The sequence below is a fragment of the Asterias amurensis genome, chromosome 1 (genome assembly GCF_032118995.1).
Source record: "Asterias amurensis chromosome 1, ASM3211899v1".
Classification (NCBI taxonomy): Eukaryota; Metazoa; Echinodermata; class Asteroidea; order Forcipulatida; family Asteriidae; genus Asterias; species Asterias amurensis.
In genome coordinates, this window is record NC_092648.1 from 28,889,656 (window position 1) to 28,911,092 (window position 21,437).

Here is a 21,437-nt window from a genome sequence, read left to right on the forward strand (position 1 = left end):
CTGGGCCCAATTTCTCAAAGCTGATAAGCTTGACAAATTTTGTTGCTGAGCAAGAAATTAGTTGGGTACCAGTCGCAACAATGGTAATTGTATGGTATTCTGCCTGGTAAGCTTGTTTTGCTAAGCAAGATTATTTTGTGCTTAGCAAGTTTTTGTGCTTACAGGCTTAATGAAATTGGGCCCTAGGGGAAACCAGCTGGAGACAGTGCATGTGCTACAGTGTATTGGCTGGTCACCTTATTCTGTTAGGCACAATTGCTGTTTGCTTAGCTATTTTTGTGCTGAAATAGCTCTCTGAATTTATGCCCTTGACCCAATTTCATAAAGACTGTAGTAAGCATAAAACTTAAACTGGTTACCAGCCAAAATTTCATAAAGTTTACATTGTTTCAATTGGTGCCTCGGTAATTTTTTGCTCAGCAAAGAATTTTCTAAGCAATATTTTCTGCTTAACAGCTTTATGAAATTAGGCCCTGGTTTTGTTGAAGCCTTTTGTTCAAGTTAAAAATGTGTTTTATTTTAGGTTTCTCGTTCATGGAGTATTGACCAGGGCTTACTCCTTGAGAGAGCTGTGTCCAACCAAGAAATCACCAGCCCTAGAAGGTAGGACTTCATGTAAAGTTCAGTCTTTTGAAGTATTATACAGGATTTGTAGAGCTGACGACATAGTCGCAGGTAGTGTTCAGGTTTTGTGTGATCAACCGTATTGACCCATTTCACCTGATGACGTCATCATAAAAATCTTGAATGCGCCATACTGGTGGGCAATTTCACTGTGCGTTTTTCATATATAACTCTATGCATAGAGTATGCTGTGCGTAATGCAGTGAAGTGCGCATTTTAGACGACGCGGCGTTAATACACGTAAACCTAACTTGCCCACCAACATGGTGAGCGTGGAACCAGTCGCCACGTGTGACACGAGTGCAAGGGGTCAATACATGAAATAAATCTGTTATGTGAGTCAGGAGAAATTATAGTGAAAAGCCTTGCACAAATTTCACCATGTAAACACATTGTCCTTCATTTTAAAATCAGCTGTTCACTTTTGAAAAGTTTTATTTAGATATAGTTTTAGCCACAAAAACTTGATTCTGATGCACTAAATCTCTCAGCCGTGACACAACACCTACATCTTATAAAATAAAAACACTCCCCTGTAGCAATTTAGAGAGTACAGAGAAATGTTAAGGTAATATTTGCAAGCCTTGCCTTTTCCCTTTTCCCTATTCTTACAGAGATTCTGAATGTCTTCCCACAATGTTTAGTCTCTTGCATCCATTAGATGAGCCTGCACCAATAATATGCAAGACAGGAGGTAAGGAAATCTCATTCTAGTTTCTTTAAGAAGTGTTGCTATCACCAGTTTTGGAGGAGGGACATTTTGTTTTAGGAATCACAAGCATTTCATTTCATTCCGTAAATCCATCTCATGCAGCTCCCTGGGAGTATACAACCTGTGCTGCCAAGTATGTAGCGCACAAAGCTGATTCAATCACAATTGCTGTCACAGGCACCCATTTAATCCTGGGTAAAAAAAAAAGCAATAATAGTAATAATAATAACAACCGTATTTCTATAGCGCCTAACACCTCCAAAAGAAAGTCTCTAAGCGCTCAGAGGAAAAAAAAAGAATAATTGAGCATATGAAGATTTAAATAGATATGTTTTGAGAAGAGTCTTGAAACTGAAACAATACAATTGCATTTTGGTGTCTTGCTCAAGAACGAATGTAATGACCCGGGTTGGAACCCAGACTGAAATGCCTTTGGCCACCATAACCTGAGTCCAGTGCACTAGACCGCTTAGCGAGTACTTACAGGTGTGTAGTCATATACATGCAATGACACATTACTTCTTTTGTTACCATTTAGGAATGGGGAGTACGAAGATTGGTTTAATGACAGACTACACTCAGCAGGTCATCTTCACAACCTCTGACCCCTCACTGGTTATGACCTTTGACTCCAGTATGGGATTACACTCTGTATGGCAGCTTCGGTATGCAACAGCTGAGGTGAGTGCTTTTCCATGTCAAAGTTTGTCCTACATTGAATGAGCTGTACATAAAAGAACTGAAAGGATTGGTTGAGCTGATAAAATAGTCACAAACAGTGTTCATGTTTTGTGTAATCAATCATATACATAAAAATAACAAATTTGTGAAAAATTTGGGCTGAGTCCTGAGAAAAAATGTGAAAAACCATGCACGATTTTCAGCAAATCAACAAAATATTCATTATTTTGGTTGTAACAACTTAAATCAACTATTGCATGTAGTTTTAGGTTTCAGATACAGTTTAAAAATACAGATCTCAAAATATGACTTAGATTTAGAGGGAAATATTTCACAGAACACTATGGTTGTCGTATGAACTTATATAAAAGAGTGAGAAGATGAAGGTCTGGGGGAAACTAGTGAAGGTCAAGTCACCAAGCCTTTTCATGCGGATGTTACACTAAGGCCGTGTCCGAATAAGCGGCTACCGCTATGGCTGCTGCTAGATTTCCGCGTTATCATGGGTTTAAGTATAGGACGTCCTTAACAACACACTGAGCAACAGCCATCGAAGCCATAGCTGCAGCTGCCAATTCGGATACGGCCTAACAAGCTACTTCTTTATTAACATACCCTGCTTTCATGTCGACTGAATATTGCAGGAGATTTGTGTGGCCTCCAAGATACTGGACTTGAACACCACTAACCTGGGTCAGACCCCTCGCCACAGCTACAGCTCAGGCACCCTAGCTGGACTAAGCGCTAGTGCTCATTCACGTCTTAGTATGTCCAGTATGTCACCTTGTATGTCGCCTTACAGGGGTCTTCCAAGTAGAACGGCTTCACCTCTTGTCTTTTCCCGTGGGCAGAGTCCAGCACTGTCAGTAATGGCTGCCTTAAGGTAAATCCTTTAAGTAACTTTACAAATGATTCAATAGAATTTTGTTTCAAATCAATATTTCTTTTATTTAAAAGCTAGGGGATGGGAATGAATTGACTTGTTTTCAAAACCAATGATGCATGCTCCTTCAAAGCTTGGTAACAGCAGGAGATCTGCATATGAGTTGTAGTCCTTTGTGCATTTGTAACTCAATATTTGAACTCTTGTGATCAAATTGGTTCTAATGGATTACATATGCTCAGAATGGATGGGCGTAATCATGAGAGGATGGTAACTTGTAGTTAAGAGCACCCAAATATTCGCACAGCTAGATCTTTGTTAAGTGATGTTTGAAGCTTTACAGGTGAAGCAAATAAAAACTATAACTAGTAAACTTGCAGATACAACCTTTCGCAAGATCCACAAGTTAACTGTTATAAGTTACTTCTTAGATCTTAATTGCTGTTAATAAGCAGACCTTGTGTGTTTTTACAGTGTAAGAACAATAATTAAATGATCTCTAATCAAAATCATGATGTCTTATCCTCCCTTAATAGCCGGACGCAATCTCCAGCAACCAGCGCCCTCTATAGTCCTGCATCCAGCATGATGTCACCAGCAAGGTCAACATGGTCCCCGGGCGGCATATCAATGACTTCCTTGAATATGACCTCCATGAATATGACCTGTGGAGAGGTCAAGGAGCCTTTGGCCCCTGACCTTTGTCTTGACCATTGCTGGACGGAGCCTATCGTCAGCCACAGGTGGGTGGAACTTTTTTTTTATGGTACAAGAAACTTTTAAATATTTGGTATGGTTTGGGTTTTAAGTGACGTTTGAAGCTATGTGTGGTGTGGAAAATAAGAAGTAACTAAATTTAGTAAACTTACGGAAACAACCATGTGTAAATCTCTTTTTGGCGGAGGGTTGGCTCTGAAATAAGCAGGTGTAATCTCAGACCACACCAGCTCTTTTCAGAGCCGACACTTCTCCAAAAAGAGATGTTCTCATGGCTGTACCGTCAAGTTTACTTGTTTAGGTTTTGTTTTGAGTTGTTAAAAAAAAATTGATTTTCAACTTTTTATCTGAAAGCCTTCTTGGTATAAATTTGGTACATGTACCAATTTTCTTGAGTAGTATTTTTATATGAAAGATATTATTAATAAATTGTTGTTATTGATGAAATATTGTTTTCTTGCCCTGCAATAAAGAAGTAATTCTAAAGAATATTCTGATGGTTCTAAAACTATTTATATTTGTGTGAAATGTACTTGATAAGGACTGTTTAATGTTGATATTTTTTTCTTGTAAACAAGCTGCTCAGTGACATTTTGTTTGTCAACAGGGAGGGAATTCTGGGTAAAGCAACTAAAGCTTTCCTAACGACGGACCTCTGTGGACAGCGCTATCTCTGCTATTCTCTCCAGCACCGCCACCAACTTAAATGCGTCAAGTTTGGAAGGAGCAACGACCAATCACAGCTCATTTTTGGTAGCTTAGCAACACTGATGGTGAAAGATGCAGTGCCTCTTGATGTAAGATCATTGTAACAAAATTCTTGAAGTTAATCTAAGTTTTTTCTGATCTGGAGGAAGACTTGAACCTCTTTCAACTGAACTACCTAGCTCTATCATGATGGTCTCCCTATTTTGTCAAAACCTTTGTTCGTGGTGCCAGTCAGAAGCCATTTAACCTGTAACTGCCACTTCCCAGGCTCTATTGGTAACTTTGGTTCAAAAAATTTGGTTTTTCTTTCTTTATTCTCTTGCAACTTCAATGACCATGTGAGTACAAATGTTAACAGGTTTGTTATTTGATGCATATGTTGGGATTCACTAGGTGAAAACACTGATCTTTGACAATTACCAAAGGTGTCCAGTGCCTTTAAATGCAAACTTCAATATATGGGGTCATTAACTCCCAAAATGGCACATCCACAATTACAGTGATGAATTAAGTCCTGCAACTTATATATCCTGTGATGTGAGGAGTTTGTTGCAGTATTCGACAGATACAGATACAGATACCGTAATTTTCGGATTATAAACCGCGGTTTATATGTTGATTTTGACATTTTTTTGAACTCCTGCGGTTTATTCTCCGGGCGGCTTGTAAGCCGACGTATAAATATTTAAGAGAAAAACGGCATTTTTTAAAAGAAAGATCGTTCGTAAACTATTTTAATAATAATGTTTTTTTTCTTCAACGAGAACAAAAACCTGCCTGTGTGATGACAAAATCCTGTTGAAAATCCCACCACAATTGTATTCCGAACCGTGTTTCCTTTGTAAAACGTTTATCAACCGCCCTCAGCTCCCCCTCTCAGCGCAACTCGGGTTAGACTAGACTGGTGCCCGTCTATTTATCCTAGCGATCTGTACATGCTGACGTCAGACATTCAAGCTATACTCGTGTCTCAGCGAAATAGACTCGTCCCCTGTCTATTTATCCCACGATCTTTATATACTGACGTCAGACATCCAGGCTACACTCGTCGTGTCAGCCGGCCAGCGGTTTCTTCAGGTCAACCACGCACAGCAGAATGGTGAATGGACGTACGCAAAGAACTATGCCGCGCCGGGGGTCAAACAAAACGTTTTCAAACCGCCTGATTGTTGAGTCCAGTAACATTGGGAATTTTATTTCCAGGCGGCGCAAATATGATGGCGTAGCGCAACCCGTCGGCGAACATCGCTCAATACGGTGCCCCCCAACATCGGTTGTGCAATTTCGAGATTGAGCAGCGCAATTAACAGATTGCTAGCTTTACGAACTCGCATGTGTACATGTGCATAATGTGCACGATGCAGGATACATTACTACACACACGCTACATCCGTCCGCCCGTCCGTCGTTGCAATATCTGTTGTGGATCCTCGTTGTGGGACTACAATAAAAGGGAGGGAGAAACAACCACTTTTCTTATTGAAAGACCCATTTCAACCTTATTTCCCGTCTACTCCGATGTTTAATAAAAGTGAATCCCCTGTCCTTATGATTACGCAAACAATAAGGTAGCGTATTTTGTTTCAACCGCTATACAATAAAAGTGAGGGAACAACTTTAGCCGTCCCCATTATTATTTCGTTTATATTTTATAATAAATTTTTTAGGAGCTGTTTACATGTTTAAAAAATGTTCCTTTAAACATTGTAAACAGAAACAACAGTCATAGACAACTCTCGTTTGTGTTGTGGTACATGTAGCCCTGAAAAGGACTGTTTGGTTTTGGTTTGTCTATTTTCTATTTAAACAAAACGGAAGGCAAAGGATTCCTTGGATATAAATCTTCGCACTGTTTCTTTATCACTGCTTCTGCAGACGAATCCTATGTTGAAACGATAGTCAACGCACTGTCTGAAGTTAATTTTTATTGCAACACGATCTCACTTACCTACAAATAAAGTAGGATTTAACTTTGTCAATTTTTAAAACTGTTATTGGGTTTTTTCAGTATCACAATAATAAACGTATTTTCAGTTGTAACTTTCATCAATAATTATCCAACACAAACAATAATGTCGTCCCGCAAAGGGGGTGCTGCCAGCTTACAAAAAGAATACTATCCTATAATAGATCATTTCAATTACGATCAAATAGTGTAAACTTCAATACATTTCTACGCAATTACGACGCAACTCCCACATTGCGGCAACTATACAAGACTGACTGATGTGCCGCCCGCCTGTCACTGCACATCGCCACAAAGAGGACCGCAAACAAGTACGGCCCCTTTGTGTGTACGCATGCGGTGATTGGCCGTTTGATGATTGGCCGTTGTTGATTGGCCGGTGATAGTTCCATTCATAAAATCTTGGCTCGACTTCGGACGGATCGAGTAGAGCGGCTGCCCATTGTACAACAAATAGCTTGAACGTCTGACCCACGCTTCGAGGCTCGGGGCGCAGTCTAATCAAACGTGGACAACTTTTGTCTACAGAGGGCGATGCGATGCAGGGCAAAGTTCAACTATTTCTCGGTGTGCGTTGTCGACCGATCTTTGATTCACGGACAGTTTGTTCCTAAAGAAGTTCACAAAACATGGTCAACACAACCGATCATCAAATCGCAAATTCTTGAAAAGGGTTGTTGATGGAAACAAAGTATAACTCAGGACTGATAGTGTGAGAAAAAAAAAATCACCCGTAACGCGCGGCAGGTTTGCGTACTTCACTTCCGTGTTTTGAGGTTAGTTTTTTTCACGTTTTTTATTTTTATTTTGGTCGCGGTTTATACGCCGCGCGGCATATACGCCGACACCTAAATATTTTTTTGTATATTTTGAGGAAGTGCGGTTTATACGCCGCGCGGTTTATAATCCGAAAATTACGGTAAGTCAATAGTGTAGTCTTTCTTTCTTTGGTATAGCATGAACTAACTCGGCTCATCTTGTGTGTTTTTTTCTTGACAGAGTTTGGACATGATGGTGGTGCTTGATCTGAGTAATAGCATTGTTCTTTACTCTGGTCTAGTCAAGGTAATCAGGAATCTGCCATAATCTATTAGGGGAATTAAAGAATGGGACAAGGTCTTAACATTTGTTTAAAAACAGCATGGTTGTGTGTGGCAGTGAGATGAAGAACCAAGCCAAAGGCAAAGTCCTTTATTTCATGGCCACGACCTGTTATCCTTTATCACTCAGTCACGACCCTGCAATGTTTTATATGAACGCTTGGGAATCTTTAATTCCCATTTATATAAAACGTTCTGTTATAAAATTCAGAAAAAATCTGACAATGTAGCCTCATATCTCTTTAGACTCTGCTGCTTTGAGTCATCCTCGTTAAATGCTAATTAGCTATAACAAAATGTGAAGTGAACTCTTAAAGAGAATTCTTGTATTAACTGATCAAAACTAAACACGGCTGTTTATCGTGTTTTAGATGAGGAATCTTCTTCGATTTTCAATGATTCTTGTTGAATCTGATAATCCACATGTTCTTGTTAATTTTTGATTGACAGATTGGCAAAGTTCACATCTCCGGGATTGTTCCGTCGTTATCTTCAAGCTTGCCACGCCCCAGCACCCCTCTTGATAGCCCCGCCCCTATGACATCATCAAGGCCATCCAGCAGTGCCCAGGTCATCATGGATGAGGTAAAGGTCAAAACATAACACAAATTAACAATAAGACACCTATACTATTACAATGTTCTAATTTAGCACAACAGCACTCCACATTTATGATGCCACTTTTGCTAAAAATACCTGAATGTCAGACAAACATTTGACCACCTAGTTCTCATGCTCTCACTATGTAAAGTGATCTCAAGTTTCAAGACTCTTCTCAAAACATATCTATTCAAATCTTCATATACTTAATTATTCTTTTGTTTTCCTCTGAGCGCTTATAGACTTTCTTTTGGAGGTGTTAGGCGCTATAGAAATAAGGTTGTTATTATTATTATTATTAAAGTGCATTGATACGGTCATTGTAAAATGCGCTATATAAGAACTTGTATTAATATTAATATTAATATTATTAGTCAGTCAGTCAGTTAGTACGCACAAATAAACTTCTACGCATTCATTGGTAGGTGAATTTTGACACGCTGTTTGAGAAACGTTCTTTTATTCCTCATTGATCTTAAAGGCAAAGTATCCCTTCAGGTTTTTCAAACCATTTTGAAAATTGTTTTAAGTGATGATTGTTATAAGTGAAAATTTCATTTTAAAAGGTGGTCACATTTTTGAGAGACCGTTGAGTTTAGACCAGATTTTTAAAAAAATCACTTTAAGCAGCATTTTCAAAAAATGACGCACACCCCTTAATTAGAGTCCTTTTTTGAAATCTCGTTTTAAAGACTAGTATAATGGTATCGTACTATTTTTGTGTTTTTGTTGTTGACAGGTTGTAATGCTATCTCCGGTTCCTGCTTTTCTTGGTGATATCAGAACTAAACTACAAGAGTCAACCTGTAGTGATGAGTTTGCTTTCCACGCTGGTACCAGTAGCGGTAATAGTTCTAGCTCCAAACACATCATAGGATTGAGAGACCCTGTGGCAAGCAGGTTTACAGTGGTAAGTGGTTTAAGGCGATGAATGGCAATTACTGCTTTTCTTGGTGATATCAGAACTAAACTACAGGAGTCAACTTGTAGTGATGAGTTTCCTTTTCACGCTGGAACCAGTATCAGTAATAGTACTAGCTCCGAACACATCATAGGATTGAGAGACCCTGTAGCAAGCAGGTTTACAGTGGTAAGTGGTTTAAGGCGATGAATGGCAATTACTGCTTTTCTTGGTGATATCAGAACTAAACTACAAGAATCAACTTGCAGTGATGAGCTTCCTTTCCACGCTGAAACCAGTATTAGTAATAGTACTAGCTCCAAACACATCATAGGATTACAAGACATTGTGGCAAGCAGGTTTACAGTGGTAAAGCCTATTAACACGAAAACTTGATAATAGACTGTGCAACTGTGCAAGTCTGGCACACACCGAAAATGAGAAAAAAACTTGAACAAGTACTACATTTTTTTATTAGATCAAATCTTAAGTTATCTTCATACAATCTTGAAAACTAAAAATAACCAAAGTAATTTTTCCCTTGTGGCTTTATTACCTGAAAACTTAATTGTAATGATGACATATTTCAGGAGTTAACCGGAGGGTCCATGCTTAGGATGAGTATTCCCCCAGTCACATCATCTCCAATCGGTGAGTGTTCTCTCAGGGCAGAGGTTTCTATTTCTATTTTTAATTTGTATTTGTGTGTCTTTTTAAAAGTGCTTCCCTAATGATATAATAGTGTCCAACAATCTGACTTGCGGTGACAGCTAGTTCATTCCAAAGTCTGGGAGCTGGGTTAGTAAAAGCATTGGTTTTGTTGTTGTTGTTGTTGGGTTATTTTTTATTTTTTTTTTTTTTTGGGGGGGGGGCTACATTTGTACTAGAATAAAAAGTGTGATAGGGGACTCCATTTGCCACTTATAACTGCAAACTCTACCAGACTGTCCTCAAGGCCATGCAAAGTTCTAAATCCAACTCACTTTACCTATTTTTGCTCTTTGCAGTTCAATTGTGTCTGAATGCTATAAAGTATGTGCTGCCACGAGATACAGCCTTGCAGTTGGTCACCAGATGGTACAATACCCACAATGCACCCGGTGGTCCCGGCAGCCAATCAGAATGGCTCGTCTTTTCAAAGTGCCTCCTCGGATCGATGGGTTATAACGTTGAGAAGCTAGCCATCTTCTCTCAGGTGAGATTACTGGTTTCGGCCTTTGCTATGGGTGGCTTGATGAAAAGGGTCTAATTTTCAACACTGCAACTGCAGCCAGCAGCCAAAGGGCTAAACAGTTATCTCTGGAAAGTGTGATTTTACAGGGCATGTATTCCAGAACCTGTTGTCCCTTTTCGTATATTAAAAGAAGCATATCAAAAAATGCCTGCCTGTGCAAGCTACGCAATGAAAAGTCTGAGTGTCAGCGAAAAAAAAGAGGAAAAACCAGGGTGTTAAAAAGGTCTGTCAATAAATAATTTTTTATCTTAAATTGTAAATAATGTTGACAATTTGTTCTCAGCATGAGGTGGATTCTCCAACCTCTCCAGAAGTGGCTGCCAAGAAACACAAGACATCAGGATTAGATGAGGTAAATATCATTATTTTCAAACTGTGAGTTTAATGTAAATCTGTGGGCATTGTGTTTTGTGTCGTACAAAAAGTACCCAGGCCCTTTAAGTTATTTATTCGATAGTTTTGAAATTGTTTTTTGTAGGATTGGGAATCCCTTTTGAGTTCTGAATACCACCGGCTAGCCTGTCCCACCATTCTGGAGTCTATAACTGGACCACAACCCTATGGATCCACCAGCACCAGTGAGATAAACCAGGCTAAGGTTGATACTGGTAGTCTGCTATTCGCTCATATACCTGCTGTGGTGTTCGCTTTGCATCTTGTGTATGAGGTAATTCAAAATATATAATGGGCATTTACACTGTGCTTTTCAAATCGGAGGAGTGCCCTTTCAACATTGCCATCTAATTTAGTGACAATTCCATCTCTGTTGCAATAATAACCGGATTGGTAACGCGCCTTTTGCCAAAGGATACAAGGCGCCAGGTATTATTACTGCAAGGAGTGGGACGAAGGTTGAGATATAAGACCTAATCCTTAGCACCATGTAATGGTTTACAAGGTGCTGTGGGCAATATGCTGCCAATCCAGCCAGGAACACCGGGGTGAACGCTTTCTCTTATCATCAAGTGCACTGGGTTCTTTTACATGCGTTTACACAACACATGGGACCAACGGCTTTACGTCCCATCCGAAGGACGAAGCAATGGTTAAGTGTCTTGCTTAAGAACACAAGTGTCACGGCTGGGGATTCGAACCCACACTCTGCTGATCAGAAACACCAGAGTTTGAATTTGGTGCTCTTGATCGCTCGGCTACGACACTTCCACAACACTTCCAGGATCATGTTTGTGGAAACGTCCTCCCACCACCATAAGGGAATCACCATCTCTCATCAACTTCAAGAAACTCAACAACATCTTTTGCCTCACCGAATATTTGGTTACATTATATTGTGCACATGCTAGTCAAAGTATTTATTTAAAAATAAGTTGTTTGAGAGTATATTTTATATACGGTGTCAAAATGTGATGTAAGTATATTTTTTGTTGATTACCACGCCTACCCTAAAAATGGCAGAAGGAATGGAGGGGGACCTGTGGCCTTTCTCAAACCTCTGCATGGGCTTCGCGCTGCGTACGCAGTGGAAACGCAGCGAGTATGATCTGGCCCTCGGGCCTATACATTGGAGCAGCAGGTAATTTGCTCATGGTGTTTCAAACATCAGCAGACAGACCCTGGAGCCTAAGCCCAAGCCGAGGGTTTGATAAAGGCCCCTGGATCAAGATGGAGAGATGAGTTGGTGAGGAAAACAGGATGAGCAGCCTGGAAGGAGATATTCATCACAGACAGAGAGAACCGGGATCAATTATACAAAGTACTAAGATTTATCTTTAAGATGAGTTGTCAGTGTTATCAGAGTCATTTGTATTGTGACATCACACGTTGCTTAGCGATTAAGATTGATTTGCGCTTTAGATCATTCTTAACTTTTTGTAAAATCCAGCGCAGATGTGTAAGGCTTCTGCTTAGTAGTGGAATGGTGAAATTTGGTTATGATAGTGATCAAAAATCAACCCTTTATTTTTGTCTGACATGCTTTTTTGGTTTTGCATAACCAGGAGCTGAAACTCACAAGGTTTTACTTGGACAGTGCTCAAGAGCTGGTCGCAGTGTTGTACCAAATTGCTAGGTAAGAAACAATGTACATTAATTTTGTTTTTTACCCATAAAAGAAACAATGTGTTAATCAGACCTTTTGTTATGTAGCCCACCGGACCCATAAACCTTGCATTCCACTTGCCCCCAGGAGGTTTTAGTAGCCCAGATTTCAAACATTTATTGTCATCTATGGGTGTGTTCGGTTAGCTTCCCGGGGTCGACCCCGTGGTGCTCCTTTCTCGGGTGAGCCCCTAAAAAGAGCTAATCGAACAATCACTCACCCTCTCAAGGTGACGTCATGCACCTCGGGCCAGCCCAAAGTGACCCACTCCACAAGCAGTGCACTTGAGGCTGACCCAGGTGAGCCCCTGGAATGACGTCAAAGCTGTTCAAACGCACTGGGGGCAGACCGGGGTCGACCCATGGAAGCTCATTGAACGCACCCTTTGTGTCTTTCTGATTAATGGTAGCAACTGCCATCAGTTTATTCGTTAAATTAAGTTATTTTCACACACTCAAAGATCCTTTGTCACTTTTTAAAAAAAGAAAGGAAGAAATGTCGAGGATTATAAACATTGTAGGTTGATCATTTTTTCAGTGAAGTGGAGTGTTTAGCATTTTTTACTTGACAATGTATGCCAAGTTTGTGATAAGGCCAAGTCCTGGTATTAATCATGATCAACAGATTGTGTTTTCTGATTTGATCATTTAAATTATGTCTCAATCTTCAATGTATATGACTGATGTGGTAGAGAAGTACTCTAATGGACCCTTCCCATGACATTAACGCATGCGTGCAGACCCTGTTGGTTGGCAAACGCCATAGAGTTGTGCACCGCGTCTGCGTCACGCAGCCATTAGTCGTGTACAAAACAGCGCGATGTTCCCTCATTTTGCTAACCAAAACGTTAGTGCGCATGCGCTATGTGCAATTTACATATTTCATGGGAAGGGTCTACTAACAATTTGTCCATCTCCTGTTTTTCCTTCAGTGATTTGAAATGGGTTTCCTACATGGATTACTATTATCGGTGCCACTCTGATCTGAACACCAATGCGAGACAGCCCAGCCAAATGCATCAAGGTAATAATGGAAATAGCATTGGCTCAAATTGAAAATGTTGCTGATTTTACCATTTCTGTTTGGTTGTTCCTGATCTGAAAATTTCTGATACTATTTGACTGTTTTTTATTTGAAAGAATGGTCTCTGTTCCTGTTTTGACAATTTTTAAATGGACTGCTTCTAATTTGAATTTTTTTTATTGGCTGTTTCCAATTTGACTGTTCTTTATTTAACTGACTTTAAATGAACTGTTTCTATTTCCCCAGAGCATCTTGCCCAAATGCAATATCCTAGTTACTGTACAAGTGATCCTCCAAGCATGTACCAGTGGCTTCATGGATCACTCAGGATATTTTGATGAGATCTGTACTATTGACTGTTCCTAATTTGATTGTTTCTATTTCCCCCAGAGCATCTTGCCCAAATGCAATATCCTAGCTACTGTACAAGCGATCCTCCAAGCATGTACCAGTGGCTTCATGGATCGCTCAAGGATATTTTGATGAGATCTGTACTATTGACTGTTTCTAATTTGATTGTTTCTATTTCCCCCAGAGCATCTTGCGCAAATGCAATATCCTAGTTACTGTACAAGCGATCCACCAAGCATGTACCAGTGGCTTCATGGATCGCTCAAGGGTATCCCTCAAGACCCTTATCCATACGTTGATGACATCTGTACCAATTCTCACAAGATCATGATGGTAAGCCAAGTCAATGCCGTTTGTAAAAGTCAAAGGATCTCCACCAGCACTTCACTCAAAAACTTGATTGTGTAATGATAAGGGCCCAATTTCATAAAGCTTGTAGTGTAAGCACACAAACTTGCTAAGCACAGAAAAGTATTGCTTAACAGAAATAGGTTACCAGCCAAAATTATATTACATTTTCATTGCTGGGATTGGTGGCCCAATCAAATATTGCTTAGCAAAGAAGTTTGTTCTGATTAACAACTTTATGAAAATGGGCCCCGGATGGATGGTCAAGTTGCCATAGTGGGATCTAGTCTCCCCGTCTTCTGTCTCTAGGACCGTAGTTTTAATCCCACTAGGGGCACTTGTGGATTGGCGTTTTTAATTCCTACCTGATTGTGTGGGTTTTCCGTGGAATAACTCTCTAAAACTGAAACTTCTTTTAGCCTTTTTTTTTTTTTTGAGATGGTGGACACAACAGCAGTGTACTGTCCGGTTTTTGTGTCTACAGACAAGTTTACCCAAACCTAACCGTGCAATCACAATTTGTACACCATATCTCAGTACAGTGACTACATTTGCTTTTCTGAGAGTCCTTGGCTTCGTAACCAAAATAGCATGAACAATTAAAACTGGAATCTGTGTTGTTGTTTTCTCTCACGCAGCTCTACTCTCTGTACCTCAGCCAAGATGTCTGTATGATGAAAAATCTCAAGAAGACATTCAGAAGACTTTCATCAGCAGGTTTGTCGGAGCAAGAATTGTTCATATTTCCTAGGTTTTTGTGCAACATCAATTATCGCAAACCAAAATTTACAACTGATAGATTAAATGGATTTGTTTGTACTCCTCGTTGGCCTGGAAGAAGACTGACTCACACATCATAAAAATATGAAGCGGATCTTGTCGTCACATTTACATTGCTGAAAGCAAAAAAGTGCCAATTAATTTTCTAAAACTGTACCATGTCTTTTACTGTGAACTGTTCTTGAAGAGGGCTCCAAAGTCAAATTGAGTTTTGTTATCCCCCCATTTACCAATTAATAGTTTCCTCGTGAAAGTCAGGAACAAATTCCAAGTATGTACCTCTAGTTAAAATGGTGTAAAATATGATCTTATTTTTTGCTTTTTGGAGCGAAATTTGAAACATGACATCATCAGACAGCAAGGCAAAAAATGGGTCTGTACATACCAAAAAGTAATGTCTATCAAACCATATAAATATCATCAGAATTCTGGTGTGAACTAAAAGTTATCTACACAAAAATGTGCAGACCGTATGTTTGAAATTTTACATCAAAAAAAGGTTTTGAGTTTTGACACAAATTGCTGGGTATCAAACACGATTGTATTTTACACCATTTCATTGTGAGGTTAAAGACTTGTCATATTTCCCCACTTTACCCATTCTTTTTATCTGAAAATGAGCGGATCCAAAAGCTGAATTTGACCTTAGAGCCACTCTTTAATTCCGACAGGCCAACCCGTGAAGCAATCGGACACAAACACCCAGCTGAGTGACTTCATCAACGCCCATCAGGAGCTGAGCGGAGCCCAGAGGACAGTGCTCTTTATGACCCAGATAGGGTTTACCCTCAAGGATCTAGAGGCTCTCCCACTGGGCGTAGCTCTCCCACTCTGTGAGGCTATCTATCAGTGTAGGGAGAAACCACCCTCTTACTGGCCGGAAGAAGCCTATGTGCTAATGAAACGTCAAGATCTGTCCGCCCAGGCGAGGCTTCTGAAGGAGAACAAAAAAAGGGGATTTGCGGTAAGTGTAGGGACCTCGAGGGACATCCTTTTACCCCTTCCTCCCTAAAAGTTAAATGTAGGGTCATAGATTGGATAGTTTTAATGTTGTTTGCATTTCTGAATGATGTCATGAATTATCTTTTAAAGAAAACCCATCATCACAAACCAAAACCAAAACATCTATCAATAATGTAATTTTTCACAGAGCTCGGGAAAGTACCGAGTATACAGCGCTTAATACATATCGGTGTAAGGGCTTTGTAACACAAGGCAATTTTTGCAGGCAACTTGGAGGCAACCAACTGCAGTGCCTGCTACAGGACCACTTTGGTAGCAAAAGAGAAATTCGTTAAACTATGTCATACGATCCCAAAGAAATAAATGTTAACATTAAAATATGAATGTCTTTCTTCTTTGAGATTGCTTGGAACTAGTTGCCTGTAAATCGTCTCGTGTGACGTGGCCCTAAGGGTAAAAACCAGACTGTATTCTATCAATATTAAAAAGATGAACTATTAACTTTTTTCTAGGAGGTTTTAGCCGACAAGGACTCCAAACAGGAGGAGGATGGGATGAGTCACTTGGATCAGGAACTGTTACGCCTTCGTTTCCCGGATGATTTGAGAGTTCAAGAAGTCCGCCGTCTGTTTCAGTCGTCCAAACCAGCGAGAATCACGCTGGTACAAAAGCCTGAAGTCAGGTGAGGAGAAAGTATTTGATGAGTAAAGCACCCGTTTTAGGCCTGGAAGTTCATCTTAGAAAGGGCAAGGCCATTTTCATTTTGCAAAGGACACTTCCATTGGAAAATCTTAAAGTCAATGGGACTTTTTTTTGGAGGGACACCAAGCGAGGGGCACCAACAGAGGCAGTGGGTTGCATAGATTTGCCTGAGAAAAAATGACTTACAAATGCAATATTGCAATTCCTGCTGTTAGATTATGGAGTCATATTTTTAAACCCACTTCATACTTCCTCATACTTCCTGCAAATTATAAAGGCGAAACAAATCTGTTTGCGTCACTACAAGAAAACAGCTCATACTGATTGTTTGCATCACTGAAGTACACTTCACATTTTTGTAAGTATGAACAAGGCTTTTCAGTCTGTTGTGACTGTTGGTCTTTTTAAACTTTTCTATCTCTACAGTGATCATGAGTTTATTGAGGAGCAAGAGATGAGATTACTTATGGTATCCATGAGAACAATGGCTCTGTCTGTTGGGAGGTAGGTACTCAAAGCAAGTTTCCATAGCCCATTAGCCCATAATGCATGTCCCAATGTGCATGATCAGTGCCTCAAAGGACTCTTGGTGAAATCAGAGTCCAAGCAACACCAACAACCATCATGGCGCACTGATCGTAAAGCAATGCTGTACCGTTACACAGTTATAGAACCTGTCATGGCATCCATCTTTTCAGCTTGGTATATTTTTTAACTGTGCTCAGTTTCCAAAGATGCATTGCGTTATAATTTGTAGGTGGCTTTTGTGCATATTTGTTACCATTGAGTTTGCAGATAGAAACAAATCAACATTTGTATCCATAATTACCAAACATATTCTTTGTCTTTTAAACCACATCAAGTAGTAAACAAATTCATCTTTTCATCTGTTCTCCTAGGGGTATGTTTACTCTTCGCACCTCTCATCCCGTCGTCACGGAAACCCTTCCAATACCAAAGTTGAATTTGTCAGGCCGTGCGCCACCGAGGTAAGACGTTGTCTCCGTAGATATCAAAATACAGTGAATAGTGTGGTACTGGACGGACTGTTGCTTCATTCCAAAACATGCAGTAAACCAACATTTGGAAGTTTCAGATATTAGCGATAATTGTTTCATTCACAAGAAAGATGTGATGCAATTTTTAAAGTTTTGCCCAGAAAGACTATCAAATAAAATGTAATTTCACATCTTTGTAATGTTAAGTGACAAAATTTTTAAGTTTGCTGTTCTTAGAACTATATCTATTGGAAAATGGGTTTATCACAACACTGAGTTTGACCGAAGAGCCGCTTTTTCAGCTTTGTGTTTTTCATTAGCTCTAATTTGTACTTTTTGTTTTAGGAACAATACTATATCGTTTCTTCACATTGATGTTCCGGCAAACATGAACGCCTGGCCTTTATTTCATAATGGAGTTGCAGCTGGACTCAAAATAGCCCCTGGATGCTCTCAGGTAAAACACCAAAGTATATCGGACATACTACAGGCCTGATTTCATCGTTGAGTGGGCAAGGCCATTTTCATTTTTCATTTGGAACTTTAAAAAAAAAATTTGTTTTAATAATTATTATTATGGTTTATTTATTAACTGCACTGGCGGCCAAGCAGGCCGAAAAATTACATTTACAAGTAAAAATAGTTTGTAAAAAAAATATATATATATATATATATATAAATATGTAATTGTTTTAAAATTAATTGCAAGAACAACCAAAAAGAAACCAAACTTCCATTAGCAAGTAAAGTCTGTGTGAAATGTTTCAAGGAGCACTGAGGCAAAGACCAGGGCCCAATTTCATAGAGCTGCTTACAAGATCCACCATGCCACAAGTACAACTTGGGACTTGTATCCTGCTCATTTCTGCTTAGCAGAAGATTGAAATTGGTGAGCAATAGTGTCTGCTTAAGCAGCTCTATGAAATTGAGCCCAGGGCAACGGAGGCCATTTGCCTCTTGAGATATGGTGGCCACTATAAGAGTGCACTGTTTGGTTTGGGTTTATACAGACAGATTTACAACTATATCTCAAAATGGCTAATGGCATACTCTTGGGCCACTATTTAATTGCTTGCTTGAACGGCCTCTAACTGGGCCAGCTTGGTGGTCTAGTGTTAAAACACCAGCCGTCGATTTCACCAAACTCTTCCTAACTTAGGATTAATCTTAGGACTTTGGACGAGTCCAGTTCCGTATCAAAATACGTAGGACGCATTCAACTCGTCCTAAGTTAGGACGGGTTACTCGTGGGAGTTTTGAAGACAACACACTACCCCTTAAATAAGAATTTTTGTACTGATAAAAGTTCCAATCTGTTGAATCTATCTGTTGAATCTATTTCAGATTGATTCCACATGGATTGTGTATAACCGTCCAGCTGGTGCAGAGTTAACCAATGAACATGCAGGCTTTCTAATGGCTTTAGGACTCAATGGACATCTATCCAGTCTGGCAACGCTCAAGGTTCATGACTACCTATGTAGGGTGAGTAGTCTAACTTTCCCTGTATTTAGAGCCAGATGACCCAGGATCAAATCCAGACTAAATACAAGTATTGACCAATAGACATTATCCTGGAGTGCGTTTTGGCGACCCCAACCAAAAACTGTTTCGGTTGTTGGTCGTTGGTTCTGCAGTTCACACTGAACGATAACCGAGTTGTGAGCTCGGTTATCGTTTTGGTTATGACGTCAGAAACAGTTTTTGGTTGAGGTCGCCAAAACGCACTCCTGCTGCCACCAATTTGGTCATGTTCAAGAAAAGAAAACAGACTCAGTCTGGCTATACATTAGCCTTGTTGAGGTATTGCGGACGCGATAGGAGTGCATTGTATACACACAAATTCACCCACATCTAATAGTGTTATAGCATTGTGTCCGCCATATCTCAGAAAGGCTTATTGATTTGGAGAGGAGAAAAATCAAGATGGCCGCACCATGATAAAGGTCTATTCACAAGACTTCATCACCACAAAAACATCTTGGTTGCGCCATTTTGGAAGGCTGAACCTCCCTATGTAATTTGCCTTTAGGCAATGTTTGTGGGCCTGGAAGCTCAACATATCTTTACATATAATGGAACTCTCATAATGGCAGACCATGGTGAGGCAACAGCTGCTTGTGAGGTCACTGAATTGTGAGGTCACTGAATTGTGAGGTCACGTTGTGTTCTAATTTGTTGAACCACTCAAGCCTTGCCCTATGTATTGTAAACTGTTAGTAAATGTTGTTACTGCAGGGACATGAGATGACAAGTGTTGGACTTCTACTCGGACTGGCAGCAGCAAAGTAAGTTCTAAAAAATGAAACCTTGGAAATTTGTTGTAATTACTCCTTGAATACTAAAGTAGAGGAAATGATTGACTTTGATTGTTGATATCATATGAACAACCTAAACTTTAAGAAGTAACAATAACTAGTATACTTATGGGAATAAACATCCTCACAGGTCAGGCTTAGTTGGTAGAGCGCTGACAGGAGGTCGCAGGTTCAAGTCCCACTCTAGTCAATTTGCTTTGTCCGAACCCAAATGAGTCATTGTTTAAACTTTGCTGTCCAGTCTCACTCTAGTCAATTTGTCTTTGTTTAACCTCAAACGAGACATTGCTTAAACTTTGTCGTGATTCAAGTCCGGCTCTAGTAAATTTGTCTTTGTTCAACCTCAAATGACTCATTGTCTTACCTTTGTTGTTCCTCCTATAGGCGTGGCACCATGGATGTTGCCACAACCAAGATGCTTAGCATCCACATCAACGCCCTCCTTCCTCCGACATCCACGGAGCTAGATATTCCTCATCTTGTCCAAGTTGCAGCCATCATGGGTGTGGGTCTGGTGTATCAGGGTACAGCCCACAGACACATTGCTGAAGTCCTCTTGGGAGAAATAGGTAGGATGCTCTTTCACTCAGTCACATGTTTCCCTTTTTTTTCTCTCTTTTTGTTTGACGTGATGTTTATAATAAATTGAATCGAAATTGATATTGAAATTGAATTTTCTTACTCTTTTCAATCCAAATTCCATTGGACAAATATTTGTTTGCTTTTTTTATTGTATGGTTTTATTTTGTTGTTATTGATAAATGATTTTGAAAATTTCTTTGTTGTCTGTACAAGGTCGACCCCCAGGGCCTGAGCTTGAGCACTGCACTGACAGGGAATCCTACTCCCTAGCTGCTGGTCTATCCCTTGGAATGGTCATGCTTGGGGTAAGACAAAATGGTTAAGTTACAGGGTTTAGGTACTTTTTTTTGTACAACACAAACGTCCACAGATTTACATTTAACTTACACGGTTTATAGATAATGATGGAGGAAAGCTTCCCTTAAAATATTACTTGCTGAAGTGCTGTATTAAATCTTAGAATTGTAGAATTTAGCATCGGGCCCGTTAACTGAAATGGAATTGCTTTGGCAAACTTAAAATGGCCTTGCCCTATCAAAGATGAAACTCCAGACCTAAATGCAAACCATTTTCAACAGACTCATGTTTTGACCCAAGCAGAGTCTTTCTCAAAGGCTATTGATATCAAATAAACAAATAAATTCAATAAATCATTAGATTATATTGTGTTTGTATTTGGCTTATTAGCATGGCAGTAATGCAGTGGGGCTGTCTGATCTGAATATGGCTGACCAACTCTATCATCTAATGGCAGGCGGACACAAAAATCAACCAGTAAGTCGGACAAACTCAACCACCCTTTCCCTTTGAAATTTATGTTCTGTTGGGCTAATAGCAGGCATGCAGAGGCTGTTGTTTGTAAATGTAAGATTCTAGCAATGAATAAGAACAGCTTTCCAGTGATTGATACCTAAGAAGTGGGTCTGCAAATATCATATAGGCACTTGGAGCTCAAGAAGGTCAGTGTTGTGGTCGAGCGGTTAAGCGCCCCAGACTCAAGTTCTGGTGTTTCTGATCAGTAGAGTGTACGTGTGTTCGAGTTCCACTCATGACAGTTGTATCCTTTTTTTTTTCCTCCTTTTTTTTCTTCTTTCTTTTTTCACACTTGTATCCTTAGCAAGACATTCAACCAATATTTCTTTGCCCTTCAGATGGGAAGTAAAACTTTTGTCCTTTGTGTTGTGTAA

The 21,437-nt window shown here is 39.8% G+C and overlaps 1 protein-coding gene across 1 annotated transcript in view; it reads left to right on the forward strand.

Annotated features, from left to right (window-relative positions):
- LOC139935854 (anaphase-promoting complex subunit 1-like) overlaps positions 1-21,437 on the forward strand; it is a 40,795-nt gene that overhangs the window by 5,041 nt on the left and 14,317 nt on the right. The window contains exons 6-32 of the mRNA XM_071930457.1: positions 524-603; positions 1,239-1,318; positions 1,875-2,017; positions 2,662-2,900; positions 3,437-3,643; positions 4,225-4,414; positions 7,291-7,356; positions 7,842-7,976; positions 8,731-8,901; positions 9,483-9,543; positions 9,900-10,087; positions 10,410-10,478; positions 10,605-10,793; positions 12,085-12,155; positions 13,117-13,208; positions 13,744-13,892; positions 14,546-14,624; positions 15,359-15,651; positions 16,163-16,332; positions 16,779-16,856; positions 17,252-17,341; positions 17,696-17,807; positions 18,695-18,835; positions 19,589-19,638; positions 20,053-20,237; positions 20,464-20,555; positions 20,938-21,024. Coding sequence (XP_071786558.1) covers positions 524-603; positions 1,239-1,318; positions 1,875-2,017; positions 2,662-2,900; positions 3,437-3,643; positions 4,225-4,414; positions 7,291-7,356; positions 7,842-7,976; positions 8,731-8,901; positions 9,483-9,543; positions 9,900-10,087; positions 10,410-10,478; positions 10,605-10,793; positions 12,085-12,155; positions 13,117-13,208; positions 13,744-13,892; positions 14,546-14,624; positions 15,359-15,651; positions 16,163-16,332; positions 16,779-16,856; positions 17,252-17,341; positions 17,696-17,807; positions 18,695-18,835; positions 19,589-19,638; positions 20,053-20,237; positions 20,464-20,555; positions 20,938-21,024 — 3,507 coding nt within the window. The remainder of the gene's footprint in view (positions 1-523; positions 604-1,238; positions 1,319-1,874; positions 2,018-2,661; positions 2,901-3,436; positions 3,644-4,224; positions 4,415-7,290; positions 7,357-7,841; positions 7,977-8,730; positions 8,902-9,482; positions 9,544-9,899; positions 10,088-10,409; positions 10,479-10,604; positions 10,794-12,084; positions 12,156-13,116; positions 13,209-13,743; positions 13,893-14,545; positions 14,625-15,358; positions 15,652-16,162; positions 16,333-16,778; positions 16,857-17,251; positions 17,342-17,695; positions 17,808-18,694; positions 18,836-19,588; positions 19,639-20,052; positions 20,238-20,463; positions 20,556-20,937; positions 21,025-21,437) is intronic.